We start from the raw sequence: 19,893 nt of genomic DNA, 5'->3' as shown, positions 1-19,893 counted from the left end.
ACCCATGGGCCTTTCAAACTGGAAAGTGCAGGGCTGTCCCCAGTCACTGAGTCGGGGGGAGGGCAGCCTTCTTTGTGCCTCTTGAGAAAAACCCCGCTTTCTGTGGAACTTTTCGAAAACTTTCTCTTGGCCTGATTTTAAAACGTAGAAAATTCCCGCCATGCCGTCATCTCCCAGAATGGGGTCCGGGGACCCCCCTGGCGTGGGGCGTGTCCCTCTGTCCTGGTCACCTGCGTGGCCTGGCTGTGCCATTAGCTAACTCCCCCCGTGGCCCCAGGTGCTCTGGGGCCTGAGCGGCGAGCCCCGTGCCTGGCCGGGCCCTGATCTCGAGCATGGGCTGCTGCCCCGTGAACCTCCAGGTGCCCACAGAGGACGGGGACCGCAAGCCCGTGGGCGGGACGAAGATGGACAAGGACCTCCTGGCCCGCACCATACAGCAGCTGCGCAGCGGGGTGATCCACAAGCAGGTGGTGTCCGGGCGCGAGTTCAAAGGTCGCCCCTTCAACAGCAAGCCCAAGGTCGTCCACTTCAAGGTGCGCCTGCTGGGGTCCTGGGTCACAGAGGTCAGGGTCACAGCACCGGGGTCCTGGGTTGCGGAGGACGGGGTCCCAGCACCAGGCCTCGCTCTCGCTGCGGGGGTGACCCGTCTTTTCTCCCGTGAGGGTCAGTAGCCGCCCCAGGAGGCGGGGTGTGGCGATGAGCGAAAGTGAGGCCGTGGCGTCCATCATCTCTGCAGAAGAGGGGCCAGTGGCCCCTGAGATGTCACACAGCCCAGGGCCGATGGCCGGAGCCCACCCCCGCCAGCTCCAGCGCTGGTCCTGGGAGGCTGCGTCCTGCCCGACTCCCCCAAGCTGGGCGCCCCTCACCCTGCTCGTCACACACCCATGGGGGGCAACCTCGGGACGTGTGCCCCCTCGGGACAGTCACCGCACTTGTCACTGTGTGTGACCAGCGTCCGGCGGCCCATGGGGAGAGTTGTCACTGTGTGTGACCGGAGTCCGGCGACCCATGGGGAGAGTTGTCACTGTGTGTGACCAGCGTCTGGCGGCCCATGGGGAGAGTTGTCACTGTGTGTGACCGGAGTCCGGCGACCCATGGGAGAGTTGTCACTGTGTGTGACCAGCGTCTGGCGGGGCCCATGGGGGAGAGTTGTCACTGTGTGTGACCAGAGTCCGGCACCATGGGGAGAGTTGTCACTGTGTGTGACCAGCGTCCGGCGGCCCATGGGGAGAGTTGTCACTGTGTGTGACCAGCGTCCGGCGGCCCATGGGGAGAGGCTGCAGATGCTCAGCCGCAGGGAGCTTCGATCCACAATGTCCCCTGTGGTCTTTCCAGGACTTCGACATTGGCAAAGTGTACAAGAAAAAGGTCACCCTGATAAATGCCACCTACACCATCAACTACTGCAAGCTGGAGGGCGTGGAGGGGCACCTCCGGGACTTCATCAGCGTCGAGTAAGGGGCCGGGCCGGGGCCGGGCCGGGGCGGGTCAGCGCCTTGCCGTGAGGGCGGGTCTGAGCTCGGCTGTCGCTGTCCCTCTGTGCATCACCTCGCCTTCCCGGGCTCCTTGGGGTCCCCATCTTCGGTGCCCTGCGCTCCGTTGTGGGTGGGGTGACTGAGAAGGTAGAGCCACACGACCCGCGGTGCTCAGACTCAGGACTCAGGCCTCGGAGGTCTAGGGAACCCTCGGCCAGCTCTGCCCGCTGCCCACTGCCCCGTCTCCACCTTCTTGGCTCCTGTTCGTGGCTGGCATTTCCGAGCGGGGCTTTGCTTCCTCCGGAGCTGTAACCCTCTGCGGTGTGGTCCGTCGCTTTACCCCACGTGCTTCAGTCACCCCATGAGGGTTCAGCCGTCTGCGATCTAACCCTCAGGGTCCATCCCTGCTCGCACCGTGCTGGTTTCTGTGTGCATTTTGGGTCTGGGTGACCTTCTCCTGGCTGGGACCCCACCCCTGGGATTCTGTTGTCTGGCGTCAGAACGCTTCCCTCCCAGAGAAGTTTGGGATTGGCGCCCGCCTGCTGCCAGGGAACATGACCGGCCCGGGACAGGTTTCTGGGTTAAGTGTTTGGCTCATTTATTTCTAAGCCAAGTCCAGCGGGTCAGACCCAACCTGTGACGACAGGGCTCACGCTGGTTCTCCTGGGAGCTGCTTTCGCCCACGGGGATGCAGACCAGGACGTACCGGCGGCCTTCGGTCTCCCCGTGAGGCCGGGGCGCTGCTTCTGGATCTTTCGCTAAATGCGCGGCTAAGTGCTGGCTCCCAACCGGCTCCCAACCGGCTCCCAACCGGCTCCCACACTCACACGGCACGGAAACCCTGGCCTCCTGGCTCCAGGCCTGGCACACGTCCCCACAGCACCCGCTCCCTCGGAGCTGGTCCCTGGGGTCTGTTCTTCCTTCCCTCCCTTCCCTCCCTCCTCCTTCCCTTGCCTACTTCCCTCCCTCCTTCCCTCACTCAACAGCCATCCGGGGCGCTTGGGCACCCGTGTAAGCTAGGTACTGGGAGGCAGCGGGGGCCCAGCGCCCGGAACGGCAGGGGTGGCGGGGCCCGGCAGCCAGCCCAGGGCCAGCACCAGGCAGGGGCCGTTCTGCCGTCAGTCCCGGCCCGGCCGTGTCATCCACGTGGCGCCGTGAGTGTCCACCTTCAGCGGAGACGGCACCACACACGTGCTGTGCATCATTTTGCCTGCAGTTTTGACCCCCCTGGTCCCATGTCAGCCGGGATGTGCTGTGAAGTGCTGGTCACCTTCAAGCCCATGGTGAGTGTCTCGGTTCCAAACCACAGGATGTAAAAGGGGACTTTCCTCGCCCCATCGTGGGGGGCGGGGGGTGGATGGCGTCGGGTCTGTGAGGACGCCGTGGCGGCGGGAGGGTGCCCAGGGCCCGTTTTGCCGTTTTATTTCTAAGCCGTGTTCTACGTGTCCCTAAACGCTGAGCGGAATCACAGGTGGCGGTCCCGCTCAGGAGCTGGCAGGTGCGACCGTGCGTGCTCCTGGGTCTGAGCGGGTGTGACGGGGGCTCCTGGCCAGCGTGTGGCCCTGCCGGACACGTCCTGCTGACCCCTCTGTCTGCTGCCACTTGGCAGGCGTGCCCAGGCCGAGGCCCTGATTACATAGACGTCACACGTGGGAGACGCTGCAAACGTCCGTGCGGGTCGGACGCTTTTATTTTCAGATAAACAAAGACCTGGAAGGAAGCGTCTCGTTCCTGGCCCAGACAGGCAGGTTCTCTGTCCCACTGAAGTGCTCCACAAAGAAGTGCTCCGTAAGTGCCGCGGCTTCTCTGCCAGCGTTTTCCGGGAGGCTCTGGCCGGGGCAGCGTGCAGGCCGCTGCGTCCCCGCCGTGGGCTCAGGTCGGGGCGATGAGCACGGGGTGCTCAGAGAAGCCGCTGGAAAACGAACCTCGCGAGGCAGGCCCAGACTTCAGGGCCTGCGCTCGGGCGAACCGGGGCTCGTCCGGGAGGCCCTGGCCGGCTCTGCGGTGTCCCCTCGATTTTTCTTGACTGTAGTCGCCGGGCCGTGCATCTCGTCCCTAGAACCGATTTCTCTTACGGCTGGAGTGTGTGCCCTGCGCCCCTCCACCCGTTTCCAGACCCCCACCCGCCTCCGGCAATCGCCGTCTGCTCCCCAAATCTGTGAGTCCCCTTTCTTATCGGTTCCACGTAAAACGAGATCGTACAGTAAATGCTGCCTGTCTGTCTGTCTGTCTCTGACTTCGCTTAGCTCGATGCCCCGAAGGTCTGTCCACCTGGCACATGGCAGGATTTCCTCCTTTTCTATGGCTGAGTAAAACCCCGCTGCCTGTGAGACCACAGCCCCGGCCCGGCCATCTGTCGATGGACACCCAGGTGCCTCCGCAGCTCGGGGTTCAGCTGCGGCCGCAGGGCACGCGGGCGCATGCGCGTCCCTTCGAGGTAGCGTTTCGGGCGTCTTCAGACGAATACCCAGCGGCGGCACTGCGGGTGGTAGGTAGCCCGATCTTGACCTTTCGAGGATCCTCCAGACTGCTTTCCGTGGTGGCTGCACCGGTTCGCAGTCCCACCACCAGTCCACGAGGGTCCCCTTTGTCCACATGCTCAGCAGCTGTCGCTGTGGGTCGACTTCTTGACGACAGCCGTTCTGACGGCGTGAGGGGAGACCTCGCGGTGCTTTGGGTTCGCATCTGCCTGATGACTAGTGGTGTCGAGCATCGTTTCACGTACCTGTTGGCCGTGCGCATGTGCTCTTTGGAAAGGTGTCTGTTCAGGTCCTCTGCGCATTTTCGAGCTGCGTTGCTTGTTTTTTGCTTGGTTTTGGTTTGTTTTGTTTTGCCGTTGAGCTGCACGAGTTCTTTATGTGTTTCGTACGCGACTCCGTCATCAGAGAAATGGTTTGCGACTCTTTCCCGTTCCACGGGTGCCTTTATGTCCTGTCCACGTTCCCTTCGCTGTGCAGAACTGATTATTTTCCTAAGAACTATTCCGAGCACAGTGAGAAGCACCGGGAATGCTACCCCGGACGCCCGCACGCCACCACCCGGGTCCAGCGGCCCACGTTTGCTTCCTCTGTCCACCTACCTGATCCTCTCCCGAGTAAATTAGCCCAGCGCTCACGCCCCCTCCTAGGACTTGGCATCTCAAACAAAGAAGGGTCTTCTACAGAAACCACCACGCCAGTGTCCCCTAACCGCACTGGTCAGCACTGACCACACGATGTGGCACACAAACGGTGCCTAAATTCACAGCCTGTGCCCGCAACAAGCTTGCGTCACACGCTCACAGGTGTGCAGGCCGCCGCTGGTTCGGCGGACCCCGGCTGGGCCGGGCCGGGCCGGGCCGGGCAGCTGTGCTCCAGGCCGCAGGTGAGCCGGGGGCCCCAGCCTCTGGGCAGCAGCTTCCCCAGCACGGGCCGCTCACAGGGGACGACTGGGCCGCCACACAAGCACATTTCAGCCCCCCTCACTTCACATCTCCCGAACAGTCTGCTGGCCGAAGCGAGCCAGGCGGCAGCCCCTCTGTCCCCGTCACCGAGGTGGAGACACGCCCCCCACAGTGCCATGCCACACGGGAGAGCAGGCCCAAAGCGGGAGGGACGGGAGTGTGGGCTGACAGTCTGCACTAACGAGACCAGCAACAGCCCTACTGACCACCCGTCGCCGTCCACATCCGCGTGTGCCCAGCCGTCCCCAGGCCAGCTTTCGGAGCCGGGAGATGAGATCACGTATCGTGCTGGACTATGACATCCTTCAGTCTCTCTCTCTCTCAATTTCTCCTTCAAGCTTTTCTTGTGCTAAAGCTAACACAGCGTAGAATTCCCCATCGTAAACGCAAGGGGCACAGCCCAGTGGTGCCCGTGCGTCCCTAGCCGAGCCCGTCACTGGCGTCCATGGCAGATGTCCCCCATCCTGCAGGACGAAAACCCCGCCCAGCCCCTCCCCCAGCCCTGGCCCGCTGTGCTCTCTGCCTCTGCGTTTGCTCCTCTGGGCGCCTTACGTAAGGGGCATCGGACGGGGTTGGCCCTTTTGTGTCTGACCCGTTTTGCTCAGCACACGGGCCTCAGGGTCCGTCCCCACTGTCGTGAATGGCAGGGCTCCCGTCCTCGTCAAGGGTTAAGGCGGTTTGACACAGAAGGGCTCGCTTCTGCCCGCGTCCCCCTCGGCCCCTCTGTGCCCTGTAGCTTTTCTCAATCTTCGGTCCCTGCACTGTGGTCTTCCTTTGTGTTTGGTTGAATCTTTTGTAGTGAAGTGTTTAAATTCCTTCCTCGTTTCCTTCTACGCACTTCTATATCTGTTTTCTTTGTGGTTACCATGGAGATCCCACTTAACACCCGAAGGTCCCAGCTCTGACGCGGATTCTGGCAGCTTCGCATCAGGCCGTGGAGCTCTCACTGCTGCACGGCCAGCCACATCCCCCCTCCAGGCGTCAGTGCCCCAGAATTCTGCTTTTATAACTTGCGTGTCCAGTAACGTAAACCGATCATTTTTGCAAGTGCGTTAGTCTCTGTTACGCAGGAAACAAAACGTGGAGCTCCAAACCCAAGATACAATAATACCAGCTTTCGGACCAATCATTGCCTCTTTAAAAAATGTATGAGTCTCTTAAATCACGTGGAAACCAAATCGTGCTCGCTTTCCCGAGGGGCCGGTCGCCCCCCCGCCCTCCCGTCTCCCCCACGTGCTCCCCGTGTCTGGTGTCCTGCAGGCGGCTTTTGTTTGTTTACCTGGGCCTGCCTTAATTTCTCCCTCACTTGTAAAAGGCGGGCACAGTCTTCCGGGGCAGCCGTGTGTCCGGCTGCATGTCAGGGGCTCCGTCATGAAAAAGGAGAGCGGACGATGGCCAGATGGGCCGAAGCGATCCCTGCCAGAGCGCGGCCACCGAAGGCCACCGGGCGCTGCGTCCAGCTCAGCATCACCGGAGGGGCGGCGCTCCCACCTGTCTCCATGCGGCTTCTCAAAGTCTGGGGACCTGTAGCTGGGAAATGGGTCGCCCGCCCACCTGGCCCGCGCACCGTGCACAGCGCACCCCCCCCCACGCCACCCGCCGCCATCTCTGGCTTCAGAGTGCGGGTCCTCATGTGGGTTCCGCCGGCCTCCTCGCGGCCTCTGTGCCGCGTCCCCGTCCTGTCGTCCATCCGTGCTGTGCGGTCTGCACCCCGCGCCCCCCGCCGGCCCCCGGTTTAGCCTTCTTCCCTCCCAGGCCCTTCGGGCGCGGCGCGGGCGGCTGACTTGAGAGGGTCCGTTTCCTAAGTCACGCTCACAGCCGGGACCCCTAACTCCGCCCCCCGCCCCGCGGGGTTTGGTCCGTGGCGTCTTCCCGTTTGTCCCCAGGCGAGTTCTGGCGAGTTCTTCTTTGACGCGCTGGTTGGCTCGGAGTGCGTCGGTTTCCACGGATTTGTGACTTTTCCAGTTTTCCTTCGGTCATGGATTCCGGCTGCTTCCCGCCGAGCTCGTGTGACAGCCTCTTCCCCAGAGTGCGGAGACCCAACTCGAGGCGCCCCCGTGGCGTCTCCCTAAGACGGGCCGGTGCCCCCAGCAGAGCGCGCTCGCTGCGGTGGGGGTGCCACTGTGCGGGGTGCTGCTCTGGGGGTGTCGCTGTGGGGATGTCGCTATTAAGTTTATTAAGCTGTGTGGGGTGTTACCATAGAGTGTCTCTCTGTGGGAGTGTCACTGTGTGAAATCGTCACTGGGGAGATGTCTCTGTAGAAGTGTTAGCTCACTGTGAGAAATTGTGTCACTGTGAGGGGGTGTCTCTGTCGCGAACATCACTGTGGGGTGTCACTGTGAAGTGTCACTGTGGGGTGTCACCATGGGGTGCCATAGCCCGTCTGTCAGGCCCTCCGGGTCCCAGTTGTTCGCGCCCTGTTTCCCCCTTATCTGTCTGGTGGTCTGTCTGCTCTGGTAACGGAAGTGGGGTACAGTTCTGCCTCTCCCCGTCTGTCAGGTCCTGCTTCGTGCATTTTGATGATCTGCCATCAGACCTGCGTGGCGTTTGTCGTGGAATCTTTCATTAACGTGTAACTGCTGATCTTTTTATTATGGCCTTGGTTCTGATCTTTCTGGAGAGTCACATCGTGCAGTCACACAGGTGCAGCCCTCAGAGCGGCTCTTACGCAGGCGGCTGCGTCTGAGGGCCCCTCGTCTGTGTGTGGCTCAGCAGCTTGTTGCCCTTTCGCTGGCTCAGCTTTTCAGAAGTTGGACTCAGGTGCTCCAAAGGGTCCTGAGCAGCCCGCACATCTGTGGCCATGTCCCCAGATGCAGCCGCAGCCCCGGGCAGGAGGGGACCGCGCCGTGGGTCTGGTGTGGTCGCCCTGCTCACTCGGGGTCTGTTGGCAGCTGTCTCTCGACAAGGAGCTCATCGACTTCGGCAGCTACGTGGTGGGCGAGACCACGTCCCGGGTCATCACGCTGACCAACGTCGGCGGCCTGGGCACCAGCTTCAGGTTCCTTTTGGCATTGGAGGACTCCGAGACGGACATCTCCCAGTCGGTCATGAAAATCGTGAGTGTCGGCCATGGCCACTCAGCACGGGCGTGGCCCCCAGGACACAGTCCTGCCAGCGACTCGAGCGATGACGCCGCGGAGCTGGACTGCACGGGCTGGAGGACGGGGAGGGGGGGGGGGCACCCTGGTCAGGCGAGGCGGAAGTTGGTCTCAGTTCGAGGACATCTGGGGCCGCCAGGCCCCAGGTGAAGTAGCTGTAGGACACCGACCCCTCTTGAGCATGTGGTGACAAAGCAGTGGCCAGGAGCACCAAGCCTCAGCCCGGGGGCCACCGCTCCTGGTGCACCCCTTAAGTCCCAGCGCCTGCAAACCACGGAGGACTGTCTCCAAGGCGCACAGTGGTCCTTCACGATATGCCCCCGAGCGAGCGGAAGCGGCCTCAGAGCACCATGGAGGACCTGCTGCCCCGCCCAGCACACCTGGGGGATGACTGGGGCTGGGGACGGGGGGGGGGACACTGCCTTTAGCTCCCGCCATGTGGCTCTGTCCGCCCTGCTGAGGGGTCTTGGCAAAGGCTTGGACTGGGCTCCCCCAGGGAGGGGGAGGTGGCGGTCCCCAGCACCCATGTGGACCGGCTGCTGTGGCAGAGGTCGAGGGGCCAGGTATGCACCTAGAGCAGGGCCAGTGGGATGGTGGGTGACGCAGGGGCACGGGGCGGGCTTGCTGAGGGACATGGGCCAGGCCCCTCAGCACACTCCACGGGCACTGGCTCTGTCTCCTCCTCGTGGATATATGTCCAGCCAGATGGTGGCTCCACCCAAGCAGTGCCTTTGATCACAGGCTGCCCTCCGCCGTAAGCCTCTGAGCCACGGTGGCAGGCACCCGGTCACCCTGCTGCAAGCACAGGCGAGAGGACCGGGTGGCTGTGACACTCGAGCAAGGAGCAGACATGGGGCCTGCAGCCAGGCGGAAGCCAGGAGGGCATGGAGCTGGAGCCTGGGGTGGCTGTCCCTCGGGGGGAGAAGCCTGGTGTCCCCGAGCTCAGGAGGGCGGAGGGTCAGCACAAGACGGAGCCTGGCCCACCGTGGGCTCCAGGCGGGGCGTCAGGGCATGTGGGGACCGCAGAGGAGGAGCCGGCCGGGCACAGGCATGCAGAGCCGGCCCTGGGCCCCTGGGCGACCTGCTGCTGTGGTCTGGGGGCCGTGCAGAAGCCAGCAGCCCAGCCCAGGTCAGGCCAGGCTCTGCACGCAGCCCTCCCGGCGGCGGCGGGCGGGAAAGGCACATGGAGCCCGCCGCAGGGGTGTCGCATTCCCTCTCCAGAGCAGCGTCTTCACGTACGAAGAGAAAAGTTTCTATGAGAAGGTCGCCAGCAACGTCTCCGAGCAGCAGGTGGACGCGAATGAGTCCTCCACAGTGGACGCGCGCAGCCAGCGGGAGCAGGACAGCGGGCGCCCCACAGGTGACGTGCCGGCGGGCGGGCTTTCCTCGGGGCTTTGGGTCTGAGTGACAGGAAACGAGGAACAAGCCCGTACTCGGGTGACAGTGGTCCCGGCATGGATTGACGTTGGCCCTCGTGTTGGAGCTCACGGGACAAGTCCCAGCGTGGGACATCCGGCCGGACGCGGGCTTGGTCCTCCTCGCTGCCCCGAGGGCCTGGCTGGGATGCCTGAGGGGCTCCGGCCCAGCGGCACGGCGGCCTTGAGAGGCAGACGGGCCAGGGGGCTCAGCCCAATGGGGCCCCCAGAGGCGCCGGCCGCCTGGGGCCGCCCTGAGCCCCGAGCGTGCAGACCGCAGCGGCGGCGCGGGGACCCAGCGCCGAGCTTGGGAAGCACGGGCGTCCCTGTGGGCCGGCCTGAGCCCTGACACCGTGCGGAATTCTCGGGCCCCTGGCCTCCCCGTCGTGTGCCCGTCCGTGAGCACGTGTCCCCAGGGGCTGGGTCTCTCCCACGTCAGCCTCCGAGCCACTCAGCATGGAGCCGGGAGCTGGTCCACGCCGACGTGTGGCCGTCTTTCCTGTCCGTGCGGAGGGCGGCCGCGCTCGTGGGCGCCGACGGCTCCACTCGGGGCGTTGGACGTGCAGAGGGCACGTCCCCTCGCGCGTGGGCTTCCGTGGGGCGTGCCCCCCGCGTCCCCACGGCATCACACGGCAGAGGCTTCGCTTCTGTAGCGACAGCCCAGGTCCTCGCCGGCGCGGTCACGTCCACTCACACTCCGCCAGCGGCCGCCCTGGCCCGTCGCAGCCTCTTGTGCGTGAGCTGTGTCAGTGTCTCACGCTTCCCTGCACCGGGACTTGTCCTTTTTGTGTATTGATTCACACGAGTTTTCCCACATACCAGACACTAAGCACTTCGTCCTTGAGTGATGCTGCAAACATTGCCTCCAAGTCTTTTTACTGCATTGACGACTTCTTTTCCTAAAGTTCTTAATTTTAACGTTTGCGAACCTTCCCGCCTTTTCTTCCGAGGTTTAGGATTTGGCGTCGTTATAGCCCATTTTTCCCACCCCAAGATGACAGCGACGTGGACGTGGCTTCACGTTCAGGTCCCGGCCCTTCGGGAGCTGCCCCCAGGTGTGGTGGGAGGGCGGGTCCAGGTTCCTTTCCTCTGGGGACGTCCAGCCGCTGCCGCCACGTGTGGTCTCCGTCGGATTGACTTGTTATTTCTGTCGAACTCCATTACGGTGGCTCCTGAAGCCATATAGTCTCGTTGTTCTTCATGTATATATTTATTTGCTTTGGATATTTTGGGTACTTTTCATTTCTGGATAAATGTTAGGAATAACGTTGATTTCTACCAAAAAAAAAAAAAAAGCCTGGCATATGTTTGGCCTATTGCTGAATCTATAGATCAATTTGGGGAGAACCGACATCAGTATTGAGTCTTTCGATCCATACCGTGCATCTTCCCATTTAGTTGGGTCTTAAACTTTTTCCAGCAACGTTTTGTAGTTTACAGTATCGAGGTCTTAAACTCCGCCGTCTGTTCATCGGTCCGACGGTCTTTGGCTCTTTCCAGAGGATGTGGTCTGTTTACGTTTATCGTAGCTCTCGAGGTGTTGGCACTTGTTCCTACCGTCTTACTTTGCGCTTTATGTGGGTCCTGCTTTTTTTTCCTCTTTTTCTTCTAATCTCATTTTACAGCCTGTTTGCCCTTCTACATCTTCTTCTCTCTCCTGATTAGACAGCTTCCCTGGTCTCTGAAGTGGCCCCAGAACAGGGAGGCACAGCCTCCCACAACTTCTGCGGGCAGCCTTGCCAGAGGTGGGGCCCCCTCACCCGAGGGCCTAGAAATCACACACACGCCCAGCGTGGACACGGGTTGCGGGGGGCCAGGGGGGGCGGAGCCTGCTTAACACCTTGGAAAACATCCCAAAGGAATAAGGTAGAGTCAGTCTGAAAATCGATCCCATAAAACTTCTGGAAGTAAAGACACGATCATTGAAAGCGAAACCCCAGTCAAGGGGTTGAACTGCGGGTTCGATGTCGCCGAGGGAGAATTGGTGCCCGAGAAGACGGACCCCGCGGAACTTCCCACGTGCAGACAGAGACGCAGGTGGAAACGGGAAGGAAGCGGGGGGGCCACGGAGGACAGAGCGAGGGGCTCGGACTCGTCTCCCGGGGTCGGGAAAGGCAGTGCTGACAGCGGCTTTTGCTGAGAATTTTCTGGAGCATTAAAACACATTTGCTCCACACCCAGGAAGTAAGTAAATGTCCACTCTGCGACGGACAGTATAGGACGGACGCCTGGAGAAGGCAGCACTGGGCACGGACGGGCCCGACTCTCGGACCCATGAAATGGCACTGTGTTCCCAGTGAGCCAGCGCGGTACGCACTGGGACCCCGAGGGACGCCAGCCGCCACCACCGCACACGCAGAGCGAAGCGCCCGACCCCTGGCTCGGGTCCGGGCTGTCACGGCAGTTACTCTGAGGCAGAAAAGGACCTGCCACCTGCCCTGCCCGGGGCAACAGCCCACCAAGCGCAGGAGCCCAGAGCTGAGGGCCTACTGCCTTTACAACCTCAGCCCCAGAAGTGGTGCCCACCCCTGGGGGCACGGTCTGGCCACCTGCGGTGCCCAGGGTGCAGAGCCGGGGGCTCCTCATGGCGCACGGCCTGGCGGGCGGGCAGAGGCGAGGAGTGACCTGGAAGAGACGCTGGCCGTGGCCGCTCCCATCCCGCTTTGTTGTGTGCAAAGCCAGGACCACCTCCGAGAGGGACCGGCATGTGCTTTCAGGAGCTTTCCCGACAAATGGTCTGCTGGTTCTCAGGGTGCTCCCCCAAGCCCCAAGGGGCAGGTCAGAATCTGCAGCCCAGCAGCGGGGAAACCACGACCAGAGCATGCTGGCAGCACGCACGCAGACAGAACGAAGTACCTGGGGAGCTGTGGCTCCGGGGTTCGGTTATGCGGGAACGGTCCTTGGAAGGTGATCGTGTTTAAGCTGTCAGGACTCAGCGGTCCTCGTGCTGCACCAGGTCGCTAGAAATTCCGGCAGCAGGCGGGGCTCCCACCCCCACAGCACCCGCCCTGCAGGAGGTGGGGAGCCCGCGCCCCTCCCTGCCCCAGGCCACGCCCCGCAGCCTCCGTCCTCTGCCCCAGCCTCTACCTCAGTCCCGCGTGACATCTCCTCATCTTGACCCAGGATCGCTGACCGCGCTGTCCCCGGTCCTCCCGCTTCAGAGCAAATGCTGAGGGCTGACCGCCTCGCTCCGTCCACTCCTCTCCGCCCTTACTTGGGCTTCGACCCCCATGCGTCCTGGGGCCAGCCCCTCCGGCCGCCCATCCCCCGTCCTGCCCCAGCTTCCTGCTCCCAAGGGCGGTGCCCCCCACACGCAGCAGCTGGGGCCAGACCACACCCTGACACCCCAGCTCGCCCATGGGTGCCACGGCTCCAGGAGGATGGGGAGGGGCTGACCGCATCTCCGGCGGGCCTAGGCAGAGCTGTCCCTTCCCTGCCTGGCGAGCCCTCACGTCTGAAGCCCCTTCTCTTCCAGAATCAGAGATGGTGACCACTGTCATGACCGTGTCCCCCAACGAGGAGCAGATGGAGATCTCGCTGGGAGAGGTCAGTGAGGCCCACCTGCCCACAGCCACACCCTGCTGGCCCATTGACCCCCCTTGCTTTGACTGGAGCCAGACTAGCCTTACTGGCCACTGGAAGCGAAGCCTCTGGGCAACTTGCCGTCTCAGCCTGCGTCCGGCCACCCCCGTCCCAAGCCGGAGTCTGGCAGGACCGGAGCAGCAGTGGCTGTTTCCTGGGTGCAGGGCATCATGTGCGCACACACGCGTGCAAGGGCAGGGTGTCGCCAAGGCCAGCCGTGCACATGGCAGTGGCAGTGTTGGGGAGGCCTTCGGGCCACCCTTTGCTCCGCCCTTGGCTGGGGCCTGGGCAGGAAGTCCTCGCAGTGCAGGGCCAGTCTTGGGACCGGTGTCTGCGTGGCCGAGGGGACGTCCCGAGCACGTGTGTCTCGCCACACTCACCTCACAGCGAGGCGGCTGCAGGGAGGGCGGTGGGAGGCGTCTTCACAGAATGGAGCCTGACGGGCAGCGGCATCCGTCCCCCACGCAGATCACGGAGGGTGACATCGGCCCTTTCAGTGCCGTCAAAGTGCCCGTCATCTTCTCCCCGGTCATCCCAGGAGCCGTCCAGACCCGGTTCAAGGTCACGTTCAACAATCAGGAGTGCCCGACAGTAAGTGTCCCGCAGACGCTCCGCACACACGGTCACTGCAGGGCGGACCCGTCCTGGGCACAGGGCCCGCCCCTCGCACTCCCTCCTCACACGGCCACGGGGCCGCTGCCCGAGCCCCCCACACTTGTGCTGCTAGTTGATGGCACAGATGGTCGGCCCCCAACACGTGCACACGTCCACGCTCACACACTGCACAAGGACACACACGTACACGCTCACACTCATAACACTCACGCGCATGTGCACATACACATGCACGCACACCCGTGTGCACACGTGCGCACACGCATGTGCATGCACTCACAGACCTCGCTCGCGATCTCTGGATTGGTGACCAAAGGCAAGGCCGAATCCATAAATGCGGTGTGTGCGAACGAAGACGGGGCCGTGGACGTCGCCCGTCCCTCCCTGTCCCTGCCGCTCGGCAGCTTCTCCTCGTGGTTACGCTTCTGACGGGTCCTCCTTCCGCGGCTGCCGCGTGGGCTTTTATGCAGCTGCTTTACTGTTCGGCGCATGAGGGTTTATGGTGGTTTCGTTGTTGTGAATCGTGCCTTTCGCCAGAACCAAACATCCCTCCTTATCCTGCGAGGCCTTGAAATTCCAGCCGATCTGAGGATGAGGGCCCTGCCCGCTCCAGCCCTGCCCGCTCCGGCCCCCACGGTCATCCTTTTTTTTTTTTTTTAATTTTGCGTCTTTTAAGGAGCCAGGTTTTGCCTGTCAGCCTGATCTAACGTCCCCCGCCTTCAGGGGGAGAATCCACTGTGTTCACACAACGTAGCAGCTGGTGTACTTGGTGTTACTCTTTCTGTCTTGATTTATGTTTGTCATTTATTCCGTGACATCGTCGGTCCGGTCGACTTGCTGTTGACTCCATCGTACCCTTTCGTTTGCAAACTCCATTCATTCCACGAACAGCCCCCGCTTTCCCAGCCCCAAGTCCCACGTCACTGTCTTTCTCGTGTGGAAGGACGAAAACCCTCCACGCCGGCCCGGCCCCCAGCGAGCCTCCCCGGCACTTCCGTATGATCGAGATAAAATGCAACGTGCAGTCTCTTTTGTTTACCCGCTTTCTTGGCCCTTACTGCCTGGGTTTCGCTCAGCTGTCCTGGGCACCACTGGACTCTCCTCCGACTGTGCCTCCACCGCCTGGGGACATCATACCCGGCACCACGGCCCTAGGCAGGGGGCCGTCCCTGTCCGGTGTGACCACGTCGTGCATTTGTGCTCAGCACCTCGCCTCCCCCTCCTCCCCACTGGGAGCCTGTGCTCTGCGTGTGTCCCATGAGGAGTGATGCGGCACCCACAGCATGCCACCACACTCACACTGCTCCGGGCTATCCTGGAAGATGCCCCACTGCCCACAGGGCCTCTGCAGTGGTGACAGGAAGGAGCAAGAACCAGGACTTGGTGACCAGAGTGCTTAGAGTGGATAGCCTGGCGGGTGAGGACCTTGGGTCAAGGGAAGTGCCAGCCTGTAGAGGCCCTGCCGGGAGGACCAGAGCAGTAAGGGCCCCGGCCGCTCCCCTCCCTTCTTCTGGCCCCAGCAGGGAGCAGGTGCCAGCCGTCCGCCTCCTGCCTCGGAGTCCAGATTCCTGGGCCCGCCCACCTGTGTTCTCTAGATGGACCCCTGGTGACAGGGTCTGCGTTCTGCCCACCTATAGACACCTCCCCACCAGCCTCGGGGACGCGGCCCACGGTTTCTCAGCGAGAACGGCCCCTGTGCAGGCTGGCCCTCTCTCGTGTCCCCGTGACGCCCCAGACCCGCCTTCCCTTCTCAGTCCGCTGGACTCCGGCAGGGGGGCCTTCCGCCGCAGACCTCACCCGTCTGCTCGCGGACCCTCTGCAGCTTCCCCTGTGTGTCCTCCAAGTCTCAGGTCTTTCTTCAGCCCGGCATGTCACGTGTCAACTCGTCACCTGCTCACCTGGCCGCTGACCCGGTGCTTTCTCATCGTGGCGGGCAGTGCGGTGAGGAGCCCCAAGACATCCCCAGGCGGCAGCCCGCCGTTTCCCGTGACGGCACTCCCAGCTCTCTCTCTGGCACCCCGCTTTGCTAGCGTGTTTTCTCTCTCTGGCACCCCACTTTGCTAGCGTGTTTGTTTATTCCGCCCCGTCTTCCTGTCTCTGGCCCCGCAAATGGATTCCATGTTTTGGCAACCCTGTGGCCTAGGATCTGGTGGCTGGTGTGTCCCCAGCGTCCCAAGTCCTGCAGGCCGTAGAAAGGGGAGCAGTCCCCCCATCTGTGTCCCCCACCCAGTCCCATGGGCTGTTGGCCCATAAGGAGTGGTCGCCTTCCCTGGTCCCGTCGAGGCTTCTGAGCGGCTGTTTTGTGTTAGCAGTGAAGGCCGCGTGGCGTGTCCATCTCTCTGTGTGGTGCGTTGTTCTGTAGTGGAAGGATTTTCTTAAACAGCAAAAAATGATGATTATGAAGCTGTTTGATAGACACGTGACAATCGTCACACCGTCGTATCTTAATTTCTTTGAAAATTTCATTTAAAAAAAAAAAAAAGGTGTTTTAAACGACACTGTGGAAAGCCAGACTCCAGAGCGTGGCTGGGCTGACGATTAACCCTGCGCTACCCGTGAGTTACGAAACGCGCCCGAACACCGCGCTGCCGGCGGAGACGCGCGTCGCTGAATCTGCGCGTTCGAATTCAGCTGTATTTCAGAGCTGTCGGCGTTGCCGTCGACGTGCCGGTCTGGGTGCCGAGGCCCATCGTGGACCTGAAGATCTGCATGTACGACCGGATGTACCAGGACTCCATCCTCGTCCACACACGGTGAGCGTGGCACTGCGTCCACCACTCCTGTTTCTGAATTGCTGTCGACTCAGGGCCAGGCTGGACAAAGGCCCCAGCAGCCCTGGGTCAGGCAAGAACCATCTAAGGTGTGCCGAGGGGGAGCCGGAAGGTTCTGGGAAGCTCTGGACCACGGCCCATGGTTCCCAGGGGGACGGGAATCGGCTCCCTGGCCACACTCGGGCAGCCCACTGCCTCTCATCCTGTAGCGTAGCAGTCACTCCACCAACTGGGCGAATGCTGACCCGGAAAGGGACAACCTAACCGGGGAGAAGGGGCTCCGGGAGAGTCCTCATGGGGCGTGCGCCTGGGAGCCGGAGAGGCACTGACAGAGACAGCATCCCACGTGCTTGGTCACGGGCAGCCTTGGCCCCTCCGGCTGGTTCTGGTTTGGCAGAAGGGACGGAACTTAGGGGAGCTCAGTCACTGACCAGGCCTGGCTGTCCTGCAGAGCTTGTGCTGCAGGCCAGTGTGGCGCCCAGCCTGCCCCAGCGGGAGGAGGGCAGAAGCCCAGGCAGGCACGGGTCGCACCCCCAGTCCCCTGCACCCAGGGTGGCTCCAGGCCTCCTCCCAGGAAACGCTCAGGTTTCTGAGAACCAGGGCCGCACCCCAGTCATGTGTCTGTCTATAAGAATCGCCATTAGATTTCAGTGCAGGAAGCCGGCCCCTAAGAAGCCGCCTGGGGGACTCCTGCCCTTGCCGTCGGGGCGCAGCCTGGCTCGCCCTGGTGTGCACCAAGCGCCCTGGACGGCTGGGTGGTGAGGATGACACTGCTCGGTGTCGCATCTCGTGGCCCTTCACACCCTTTGTGCTGCAGGTCGAAAGTGGCCCTGCGCCTGAAGTTCGAGGTGTGCAAAGAGCTCAGGGGCCACATGGAGCTGCTGCCGGAGACGGGCTACATCCAGGCCCTGTCGTCCTTCTCAGTGCAGCTCAAGTTCCTGCCGCGGTGAGGGGTGGGGGGCGGCGTGGGGGGGGGCGGCTTGGGCGGCACGGGGCGCCCTGGGTGAGCACCGGCTGCGCCAGGCGCACCGCAGGCTCTTGCGCTCCGTGGACTTTGCGTATTTTGATGCTCTCGCTCAGGCCGGCGTCACTCGTTTTGCAAAACGTGAACAAAGCGTTTGCATGCACGCGTCTCTTCCAGACACTCCCTCCCAAAAGACGCAGAGAAGTACTTTGACAAGGAGAGCAGGGTTCTGGAGGCCCCGATGACAATCCGGGTGACCGACCAGGTGTGTGCGGGGCACTTCTCAGGGTGCGGGCACTCGGGGAGCTGGGCTCTGCCCCCCAGCGGGGCCCCTGGCGGGTTTCCGGTCTCCTGACCAGCAGACTTGTCTCCTGGACAGCAGGCAGGAGGGGAGGCTTGTGTGGCTGGTTCAGCCGCTCTGAGAGCTGGCCAGGCCGGGCGCCACGTGCCACGCGCTCACAGACACGCACCCCCACAGCACTCCCGCCCCGGTTCCCTTCGCACTCTCAGACCGCGGTGCTCACGTGCGCACGCCCTCGACGCCCGGGCACGTGTGCACCCCATGCCTCTGCTTCGGCACCTCTCTGTGCCGGCTGCTTTCACGTCCCCCCCGGTCCGGGGACAGCGGGACAGTGGGTTTTCTAAGGGAGATGCGTGTCCGTGAAAGGCCGCACCCACGGGCCACGGCAATGCTCTGCTGTTCTCACCGCGGGGCGTGTCTGTGGGGACGCCGCCTGTGACCAGGAGTGTGCCGGCCCTCTGCACTTCAGATCAAACCGGTGGAGTTCACGGTCCACGCCGTAGTCACCACCTCGGACCTGGAGCTCATCCCGTCGGAGGTGGACTTCGGCTACTGCACCATCTACGAGGCCGTCAGGGCCCCCGTGAGCCTCTGCAACCACTCCCTCCTGCCCCAGGAGTTCGGCTTCGTCGGGCTCCCCAAGGTGCCTCGCATGTGGGGACATGGCGCTGGGTTGGGACGCTCTGGAGACCGGCCAGGCGTCTGCCGCCCGAGCCCAGGAGGCCTCACCCCTCCCCGGACTCCACGCCCACTTCCAGGACCCGGCCTCCGCTCTCTCTCTGCTTGCCCCTCTCCTCACCCCCACGGTCCCCTCTCGCCACCTCACCCTGCCCCTCGCTGTCCCTTCGCCTCTGTTCCCGTCTCCCTGGCCCGCTGTGCCGCGGAACCCCAGACCCCTCTCCGTCCCTTCCTGCCAGTTCCCCTGCCTGCTGGCCCTTCGGGGCAGCTGAGACGAGGTCCCAGCCTGGCTGCCGCGCACCCCTCCCCGGGCTGTCCCACACAGACCCCACCATCCTGTCACATGCGTGCAACACACAGACACAAACACACTCGTGCACATATGCACTTGCATGCAGGCACACACTCGCACTCACACACATGCTCACGTACATGTAGGTACACCACGTGTGTGTTCACGTGCATGCATAGACTCGTATACTTAAACATTCACATGCATGCACTCAAACGTGTACACGCTTGCATGCAGACACACATGCAGACAGAGTCTCACATACAGACACATATGTACCCACAATCACATGTATGCAGGTGCACACACATGCTCACATACATGCAGGAGCACTCACGCACTCCCAAACACAGACACAATCACATACATGCATGCTCACATGCATGCAGACGCACACATGCTCACAGACACAGAGAACCATGCTCACACACTCACACTCGCAGACATGGGCTCACGCATGACCACACTAACATGCACACCTTTGTGCATACACATTGCATACATGCAGACCAACACCCCTTGCACTCACACGCTCCGCCACACCCTGCCACGCCTGTGTCCACGCAGTGCCCCTTGGCCCTCCCCAGCTGTCACCTTGGCACCCACGGTTCTCCTTCGCAGTTTGTGGACATCCAACCCAACGACGGGTTTGGGACCATCCTGCCTTTGGAAACTCTGGAACTTGATGTGATCTTTCAGCCCCCAAAGGCCAAGGTCAAGGAGTACCGCTTTGAGCTCATCTGCAAGTCAGTCATCAACCGGTGAGCCTGGCAGGAGGGGTGTGTCGAGGGGAGGAGCGTGAAGGGCCCCCCCCCACCCGCAGACACTAGGGAGGGGCCGTCCCTCCCACACCTTCCAGCCACTGGCCAGGGCACCGCTGCTGGCCACAGGAACCTCAGACCCAAGTACAGACACCTGGGGTCCACGGCCTTGAACGCTGGGCCAGCTTGACCCTGTGTGTGTGCACGTAAGTGTGGGTGTGCATGTGTGAGCATATGTGTGAGTACACGTGGGTGTGAGCATGTGAGTAGTGTGTGCGCACACGAGTGTTACATGTGGACATGCACGTGTGCTGGTGTGCATTGCAAACGTGTGTGAATGTGTGAGCACGCACAGGGATGTGTGCCATGTGCACGTGTGTACCTATGAGCGTGTGCACGTTGGCATGTGTGTGAACATGTGTGTGGTGTGCAGGGCGCCCTCTGCACTGAGGAGGACCTGGCCGTGAGCCCTGCTGCTTGAATGTGCCGTGTGACAGAC

General features: G+C 62.4%; 1 protein-coding gene across 1 annotated transcript in view; it reads left to right on the top strand.

Moving 5' to 3' along the window:
• CFAP74 (cilia and flagella associated protein 74) overlaps positions 1-19,893 on the top strand; it is a 49,087-nt gene that overhangs the window by 18,036 nt on the left and 11,158 nt on the right. Inside the window, exons 13-25 of the mRNA XM_039876893.1 lie at positions 360-533; positions 1,336-1,454; positions 2,692-2,758; positions 3,174-3,263; positions 7,809-7,973; positions 9,237-9,375; positions 12,906-12,976; positions 13,481-13,603; positions 16,259-16,380; positions 17,216-17,344; positions 17,540-17,627; positions 18,133-18,306; positions 19,255-19,394. Of these exons, the coding sequence (XP_039732827.1) occupies positions 360-533; positions 1,336-1,454; positions 2,692-2,758; positions 3,174-3,263; positions 7,809-7,973; positions 9,237-9,375; positions 12,906-12,976; positions 13,481-13,603; positions 16,259-16,380; positions 17,216-17,344; positions 17,540-17,627; positions 18,133-18,306; positions 19,255-19,394 (1,601 nt within the window). The remainder of the gene's footprint in view (positions 1-359; positions 534-1,335; positions 1,455-2,691; positions 2,759-3,173; positions 3,264-7,808; positions 7,974-9,236; positions 9,376-12,905; positions 12,977-13,480; positions 13,604-16,258; positions 16,381-17,215; positions 17,345-17,539; positions 17,628-18,132; positions 18,307-19,254; positions 19,395-19,893) is intronic.

This window comes from Pteropus medius, unplaced genomic scaffold (genome assembly GCF_902729225.1).
Source record: "Pteropus medius unplaced genomic scaffold, Ma_sr-lr_union100, whole genome shotgun sequence".
NCBI lineage: Eukaryota > Metazoa > Chordata > Mammalia > Chiroptera > Pteropodidae > Pteropus > Pteropus medius.
The sequence above is the reverse complement of the archived record's forward strand: the minus strand, read 5'-3'. Positions and strand labels throughout refer to the sequence as shown.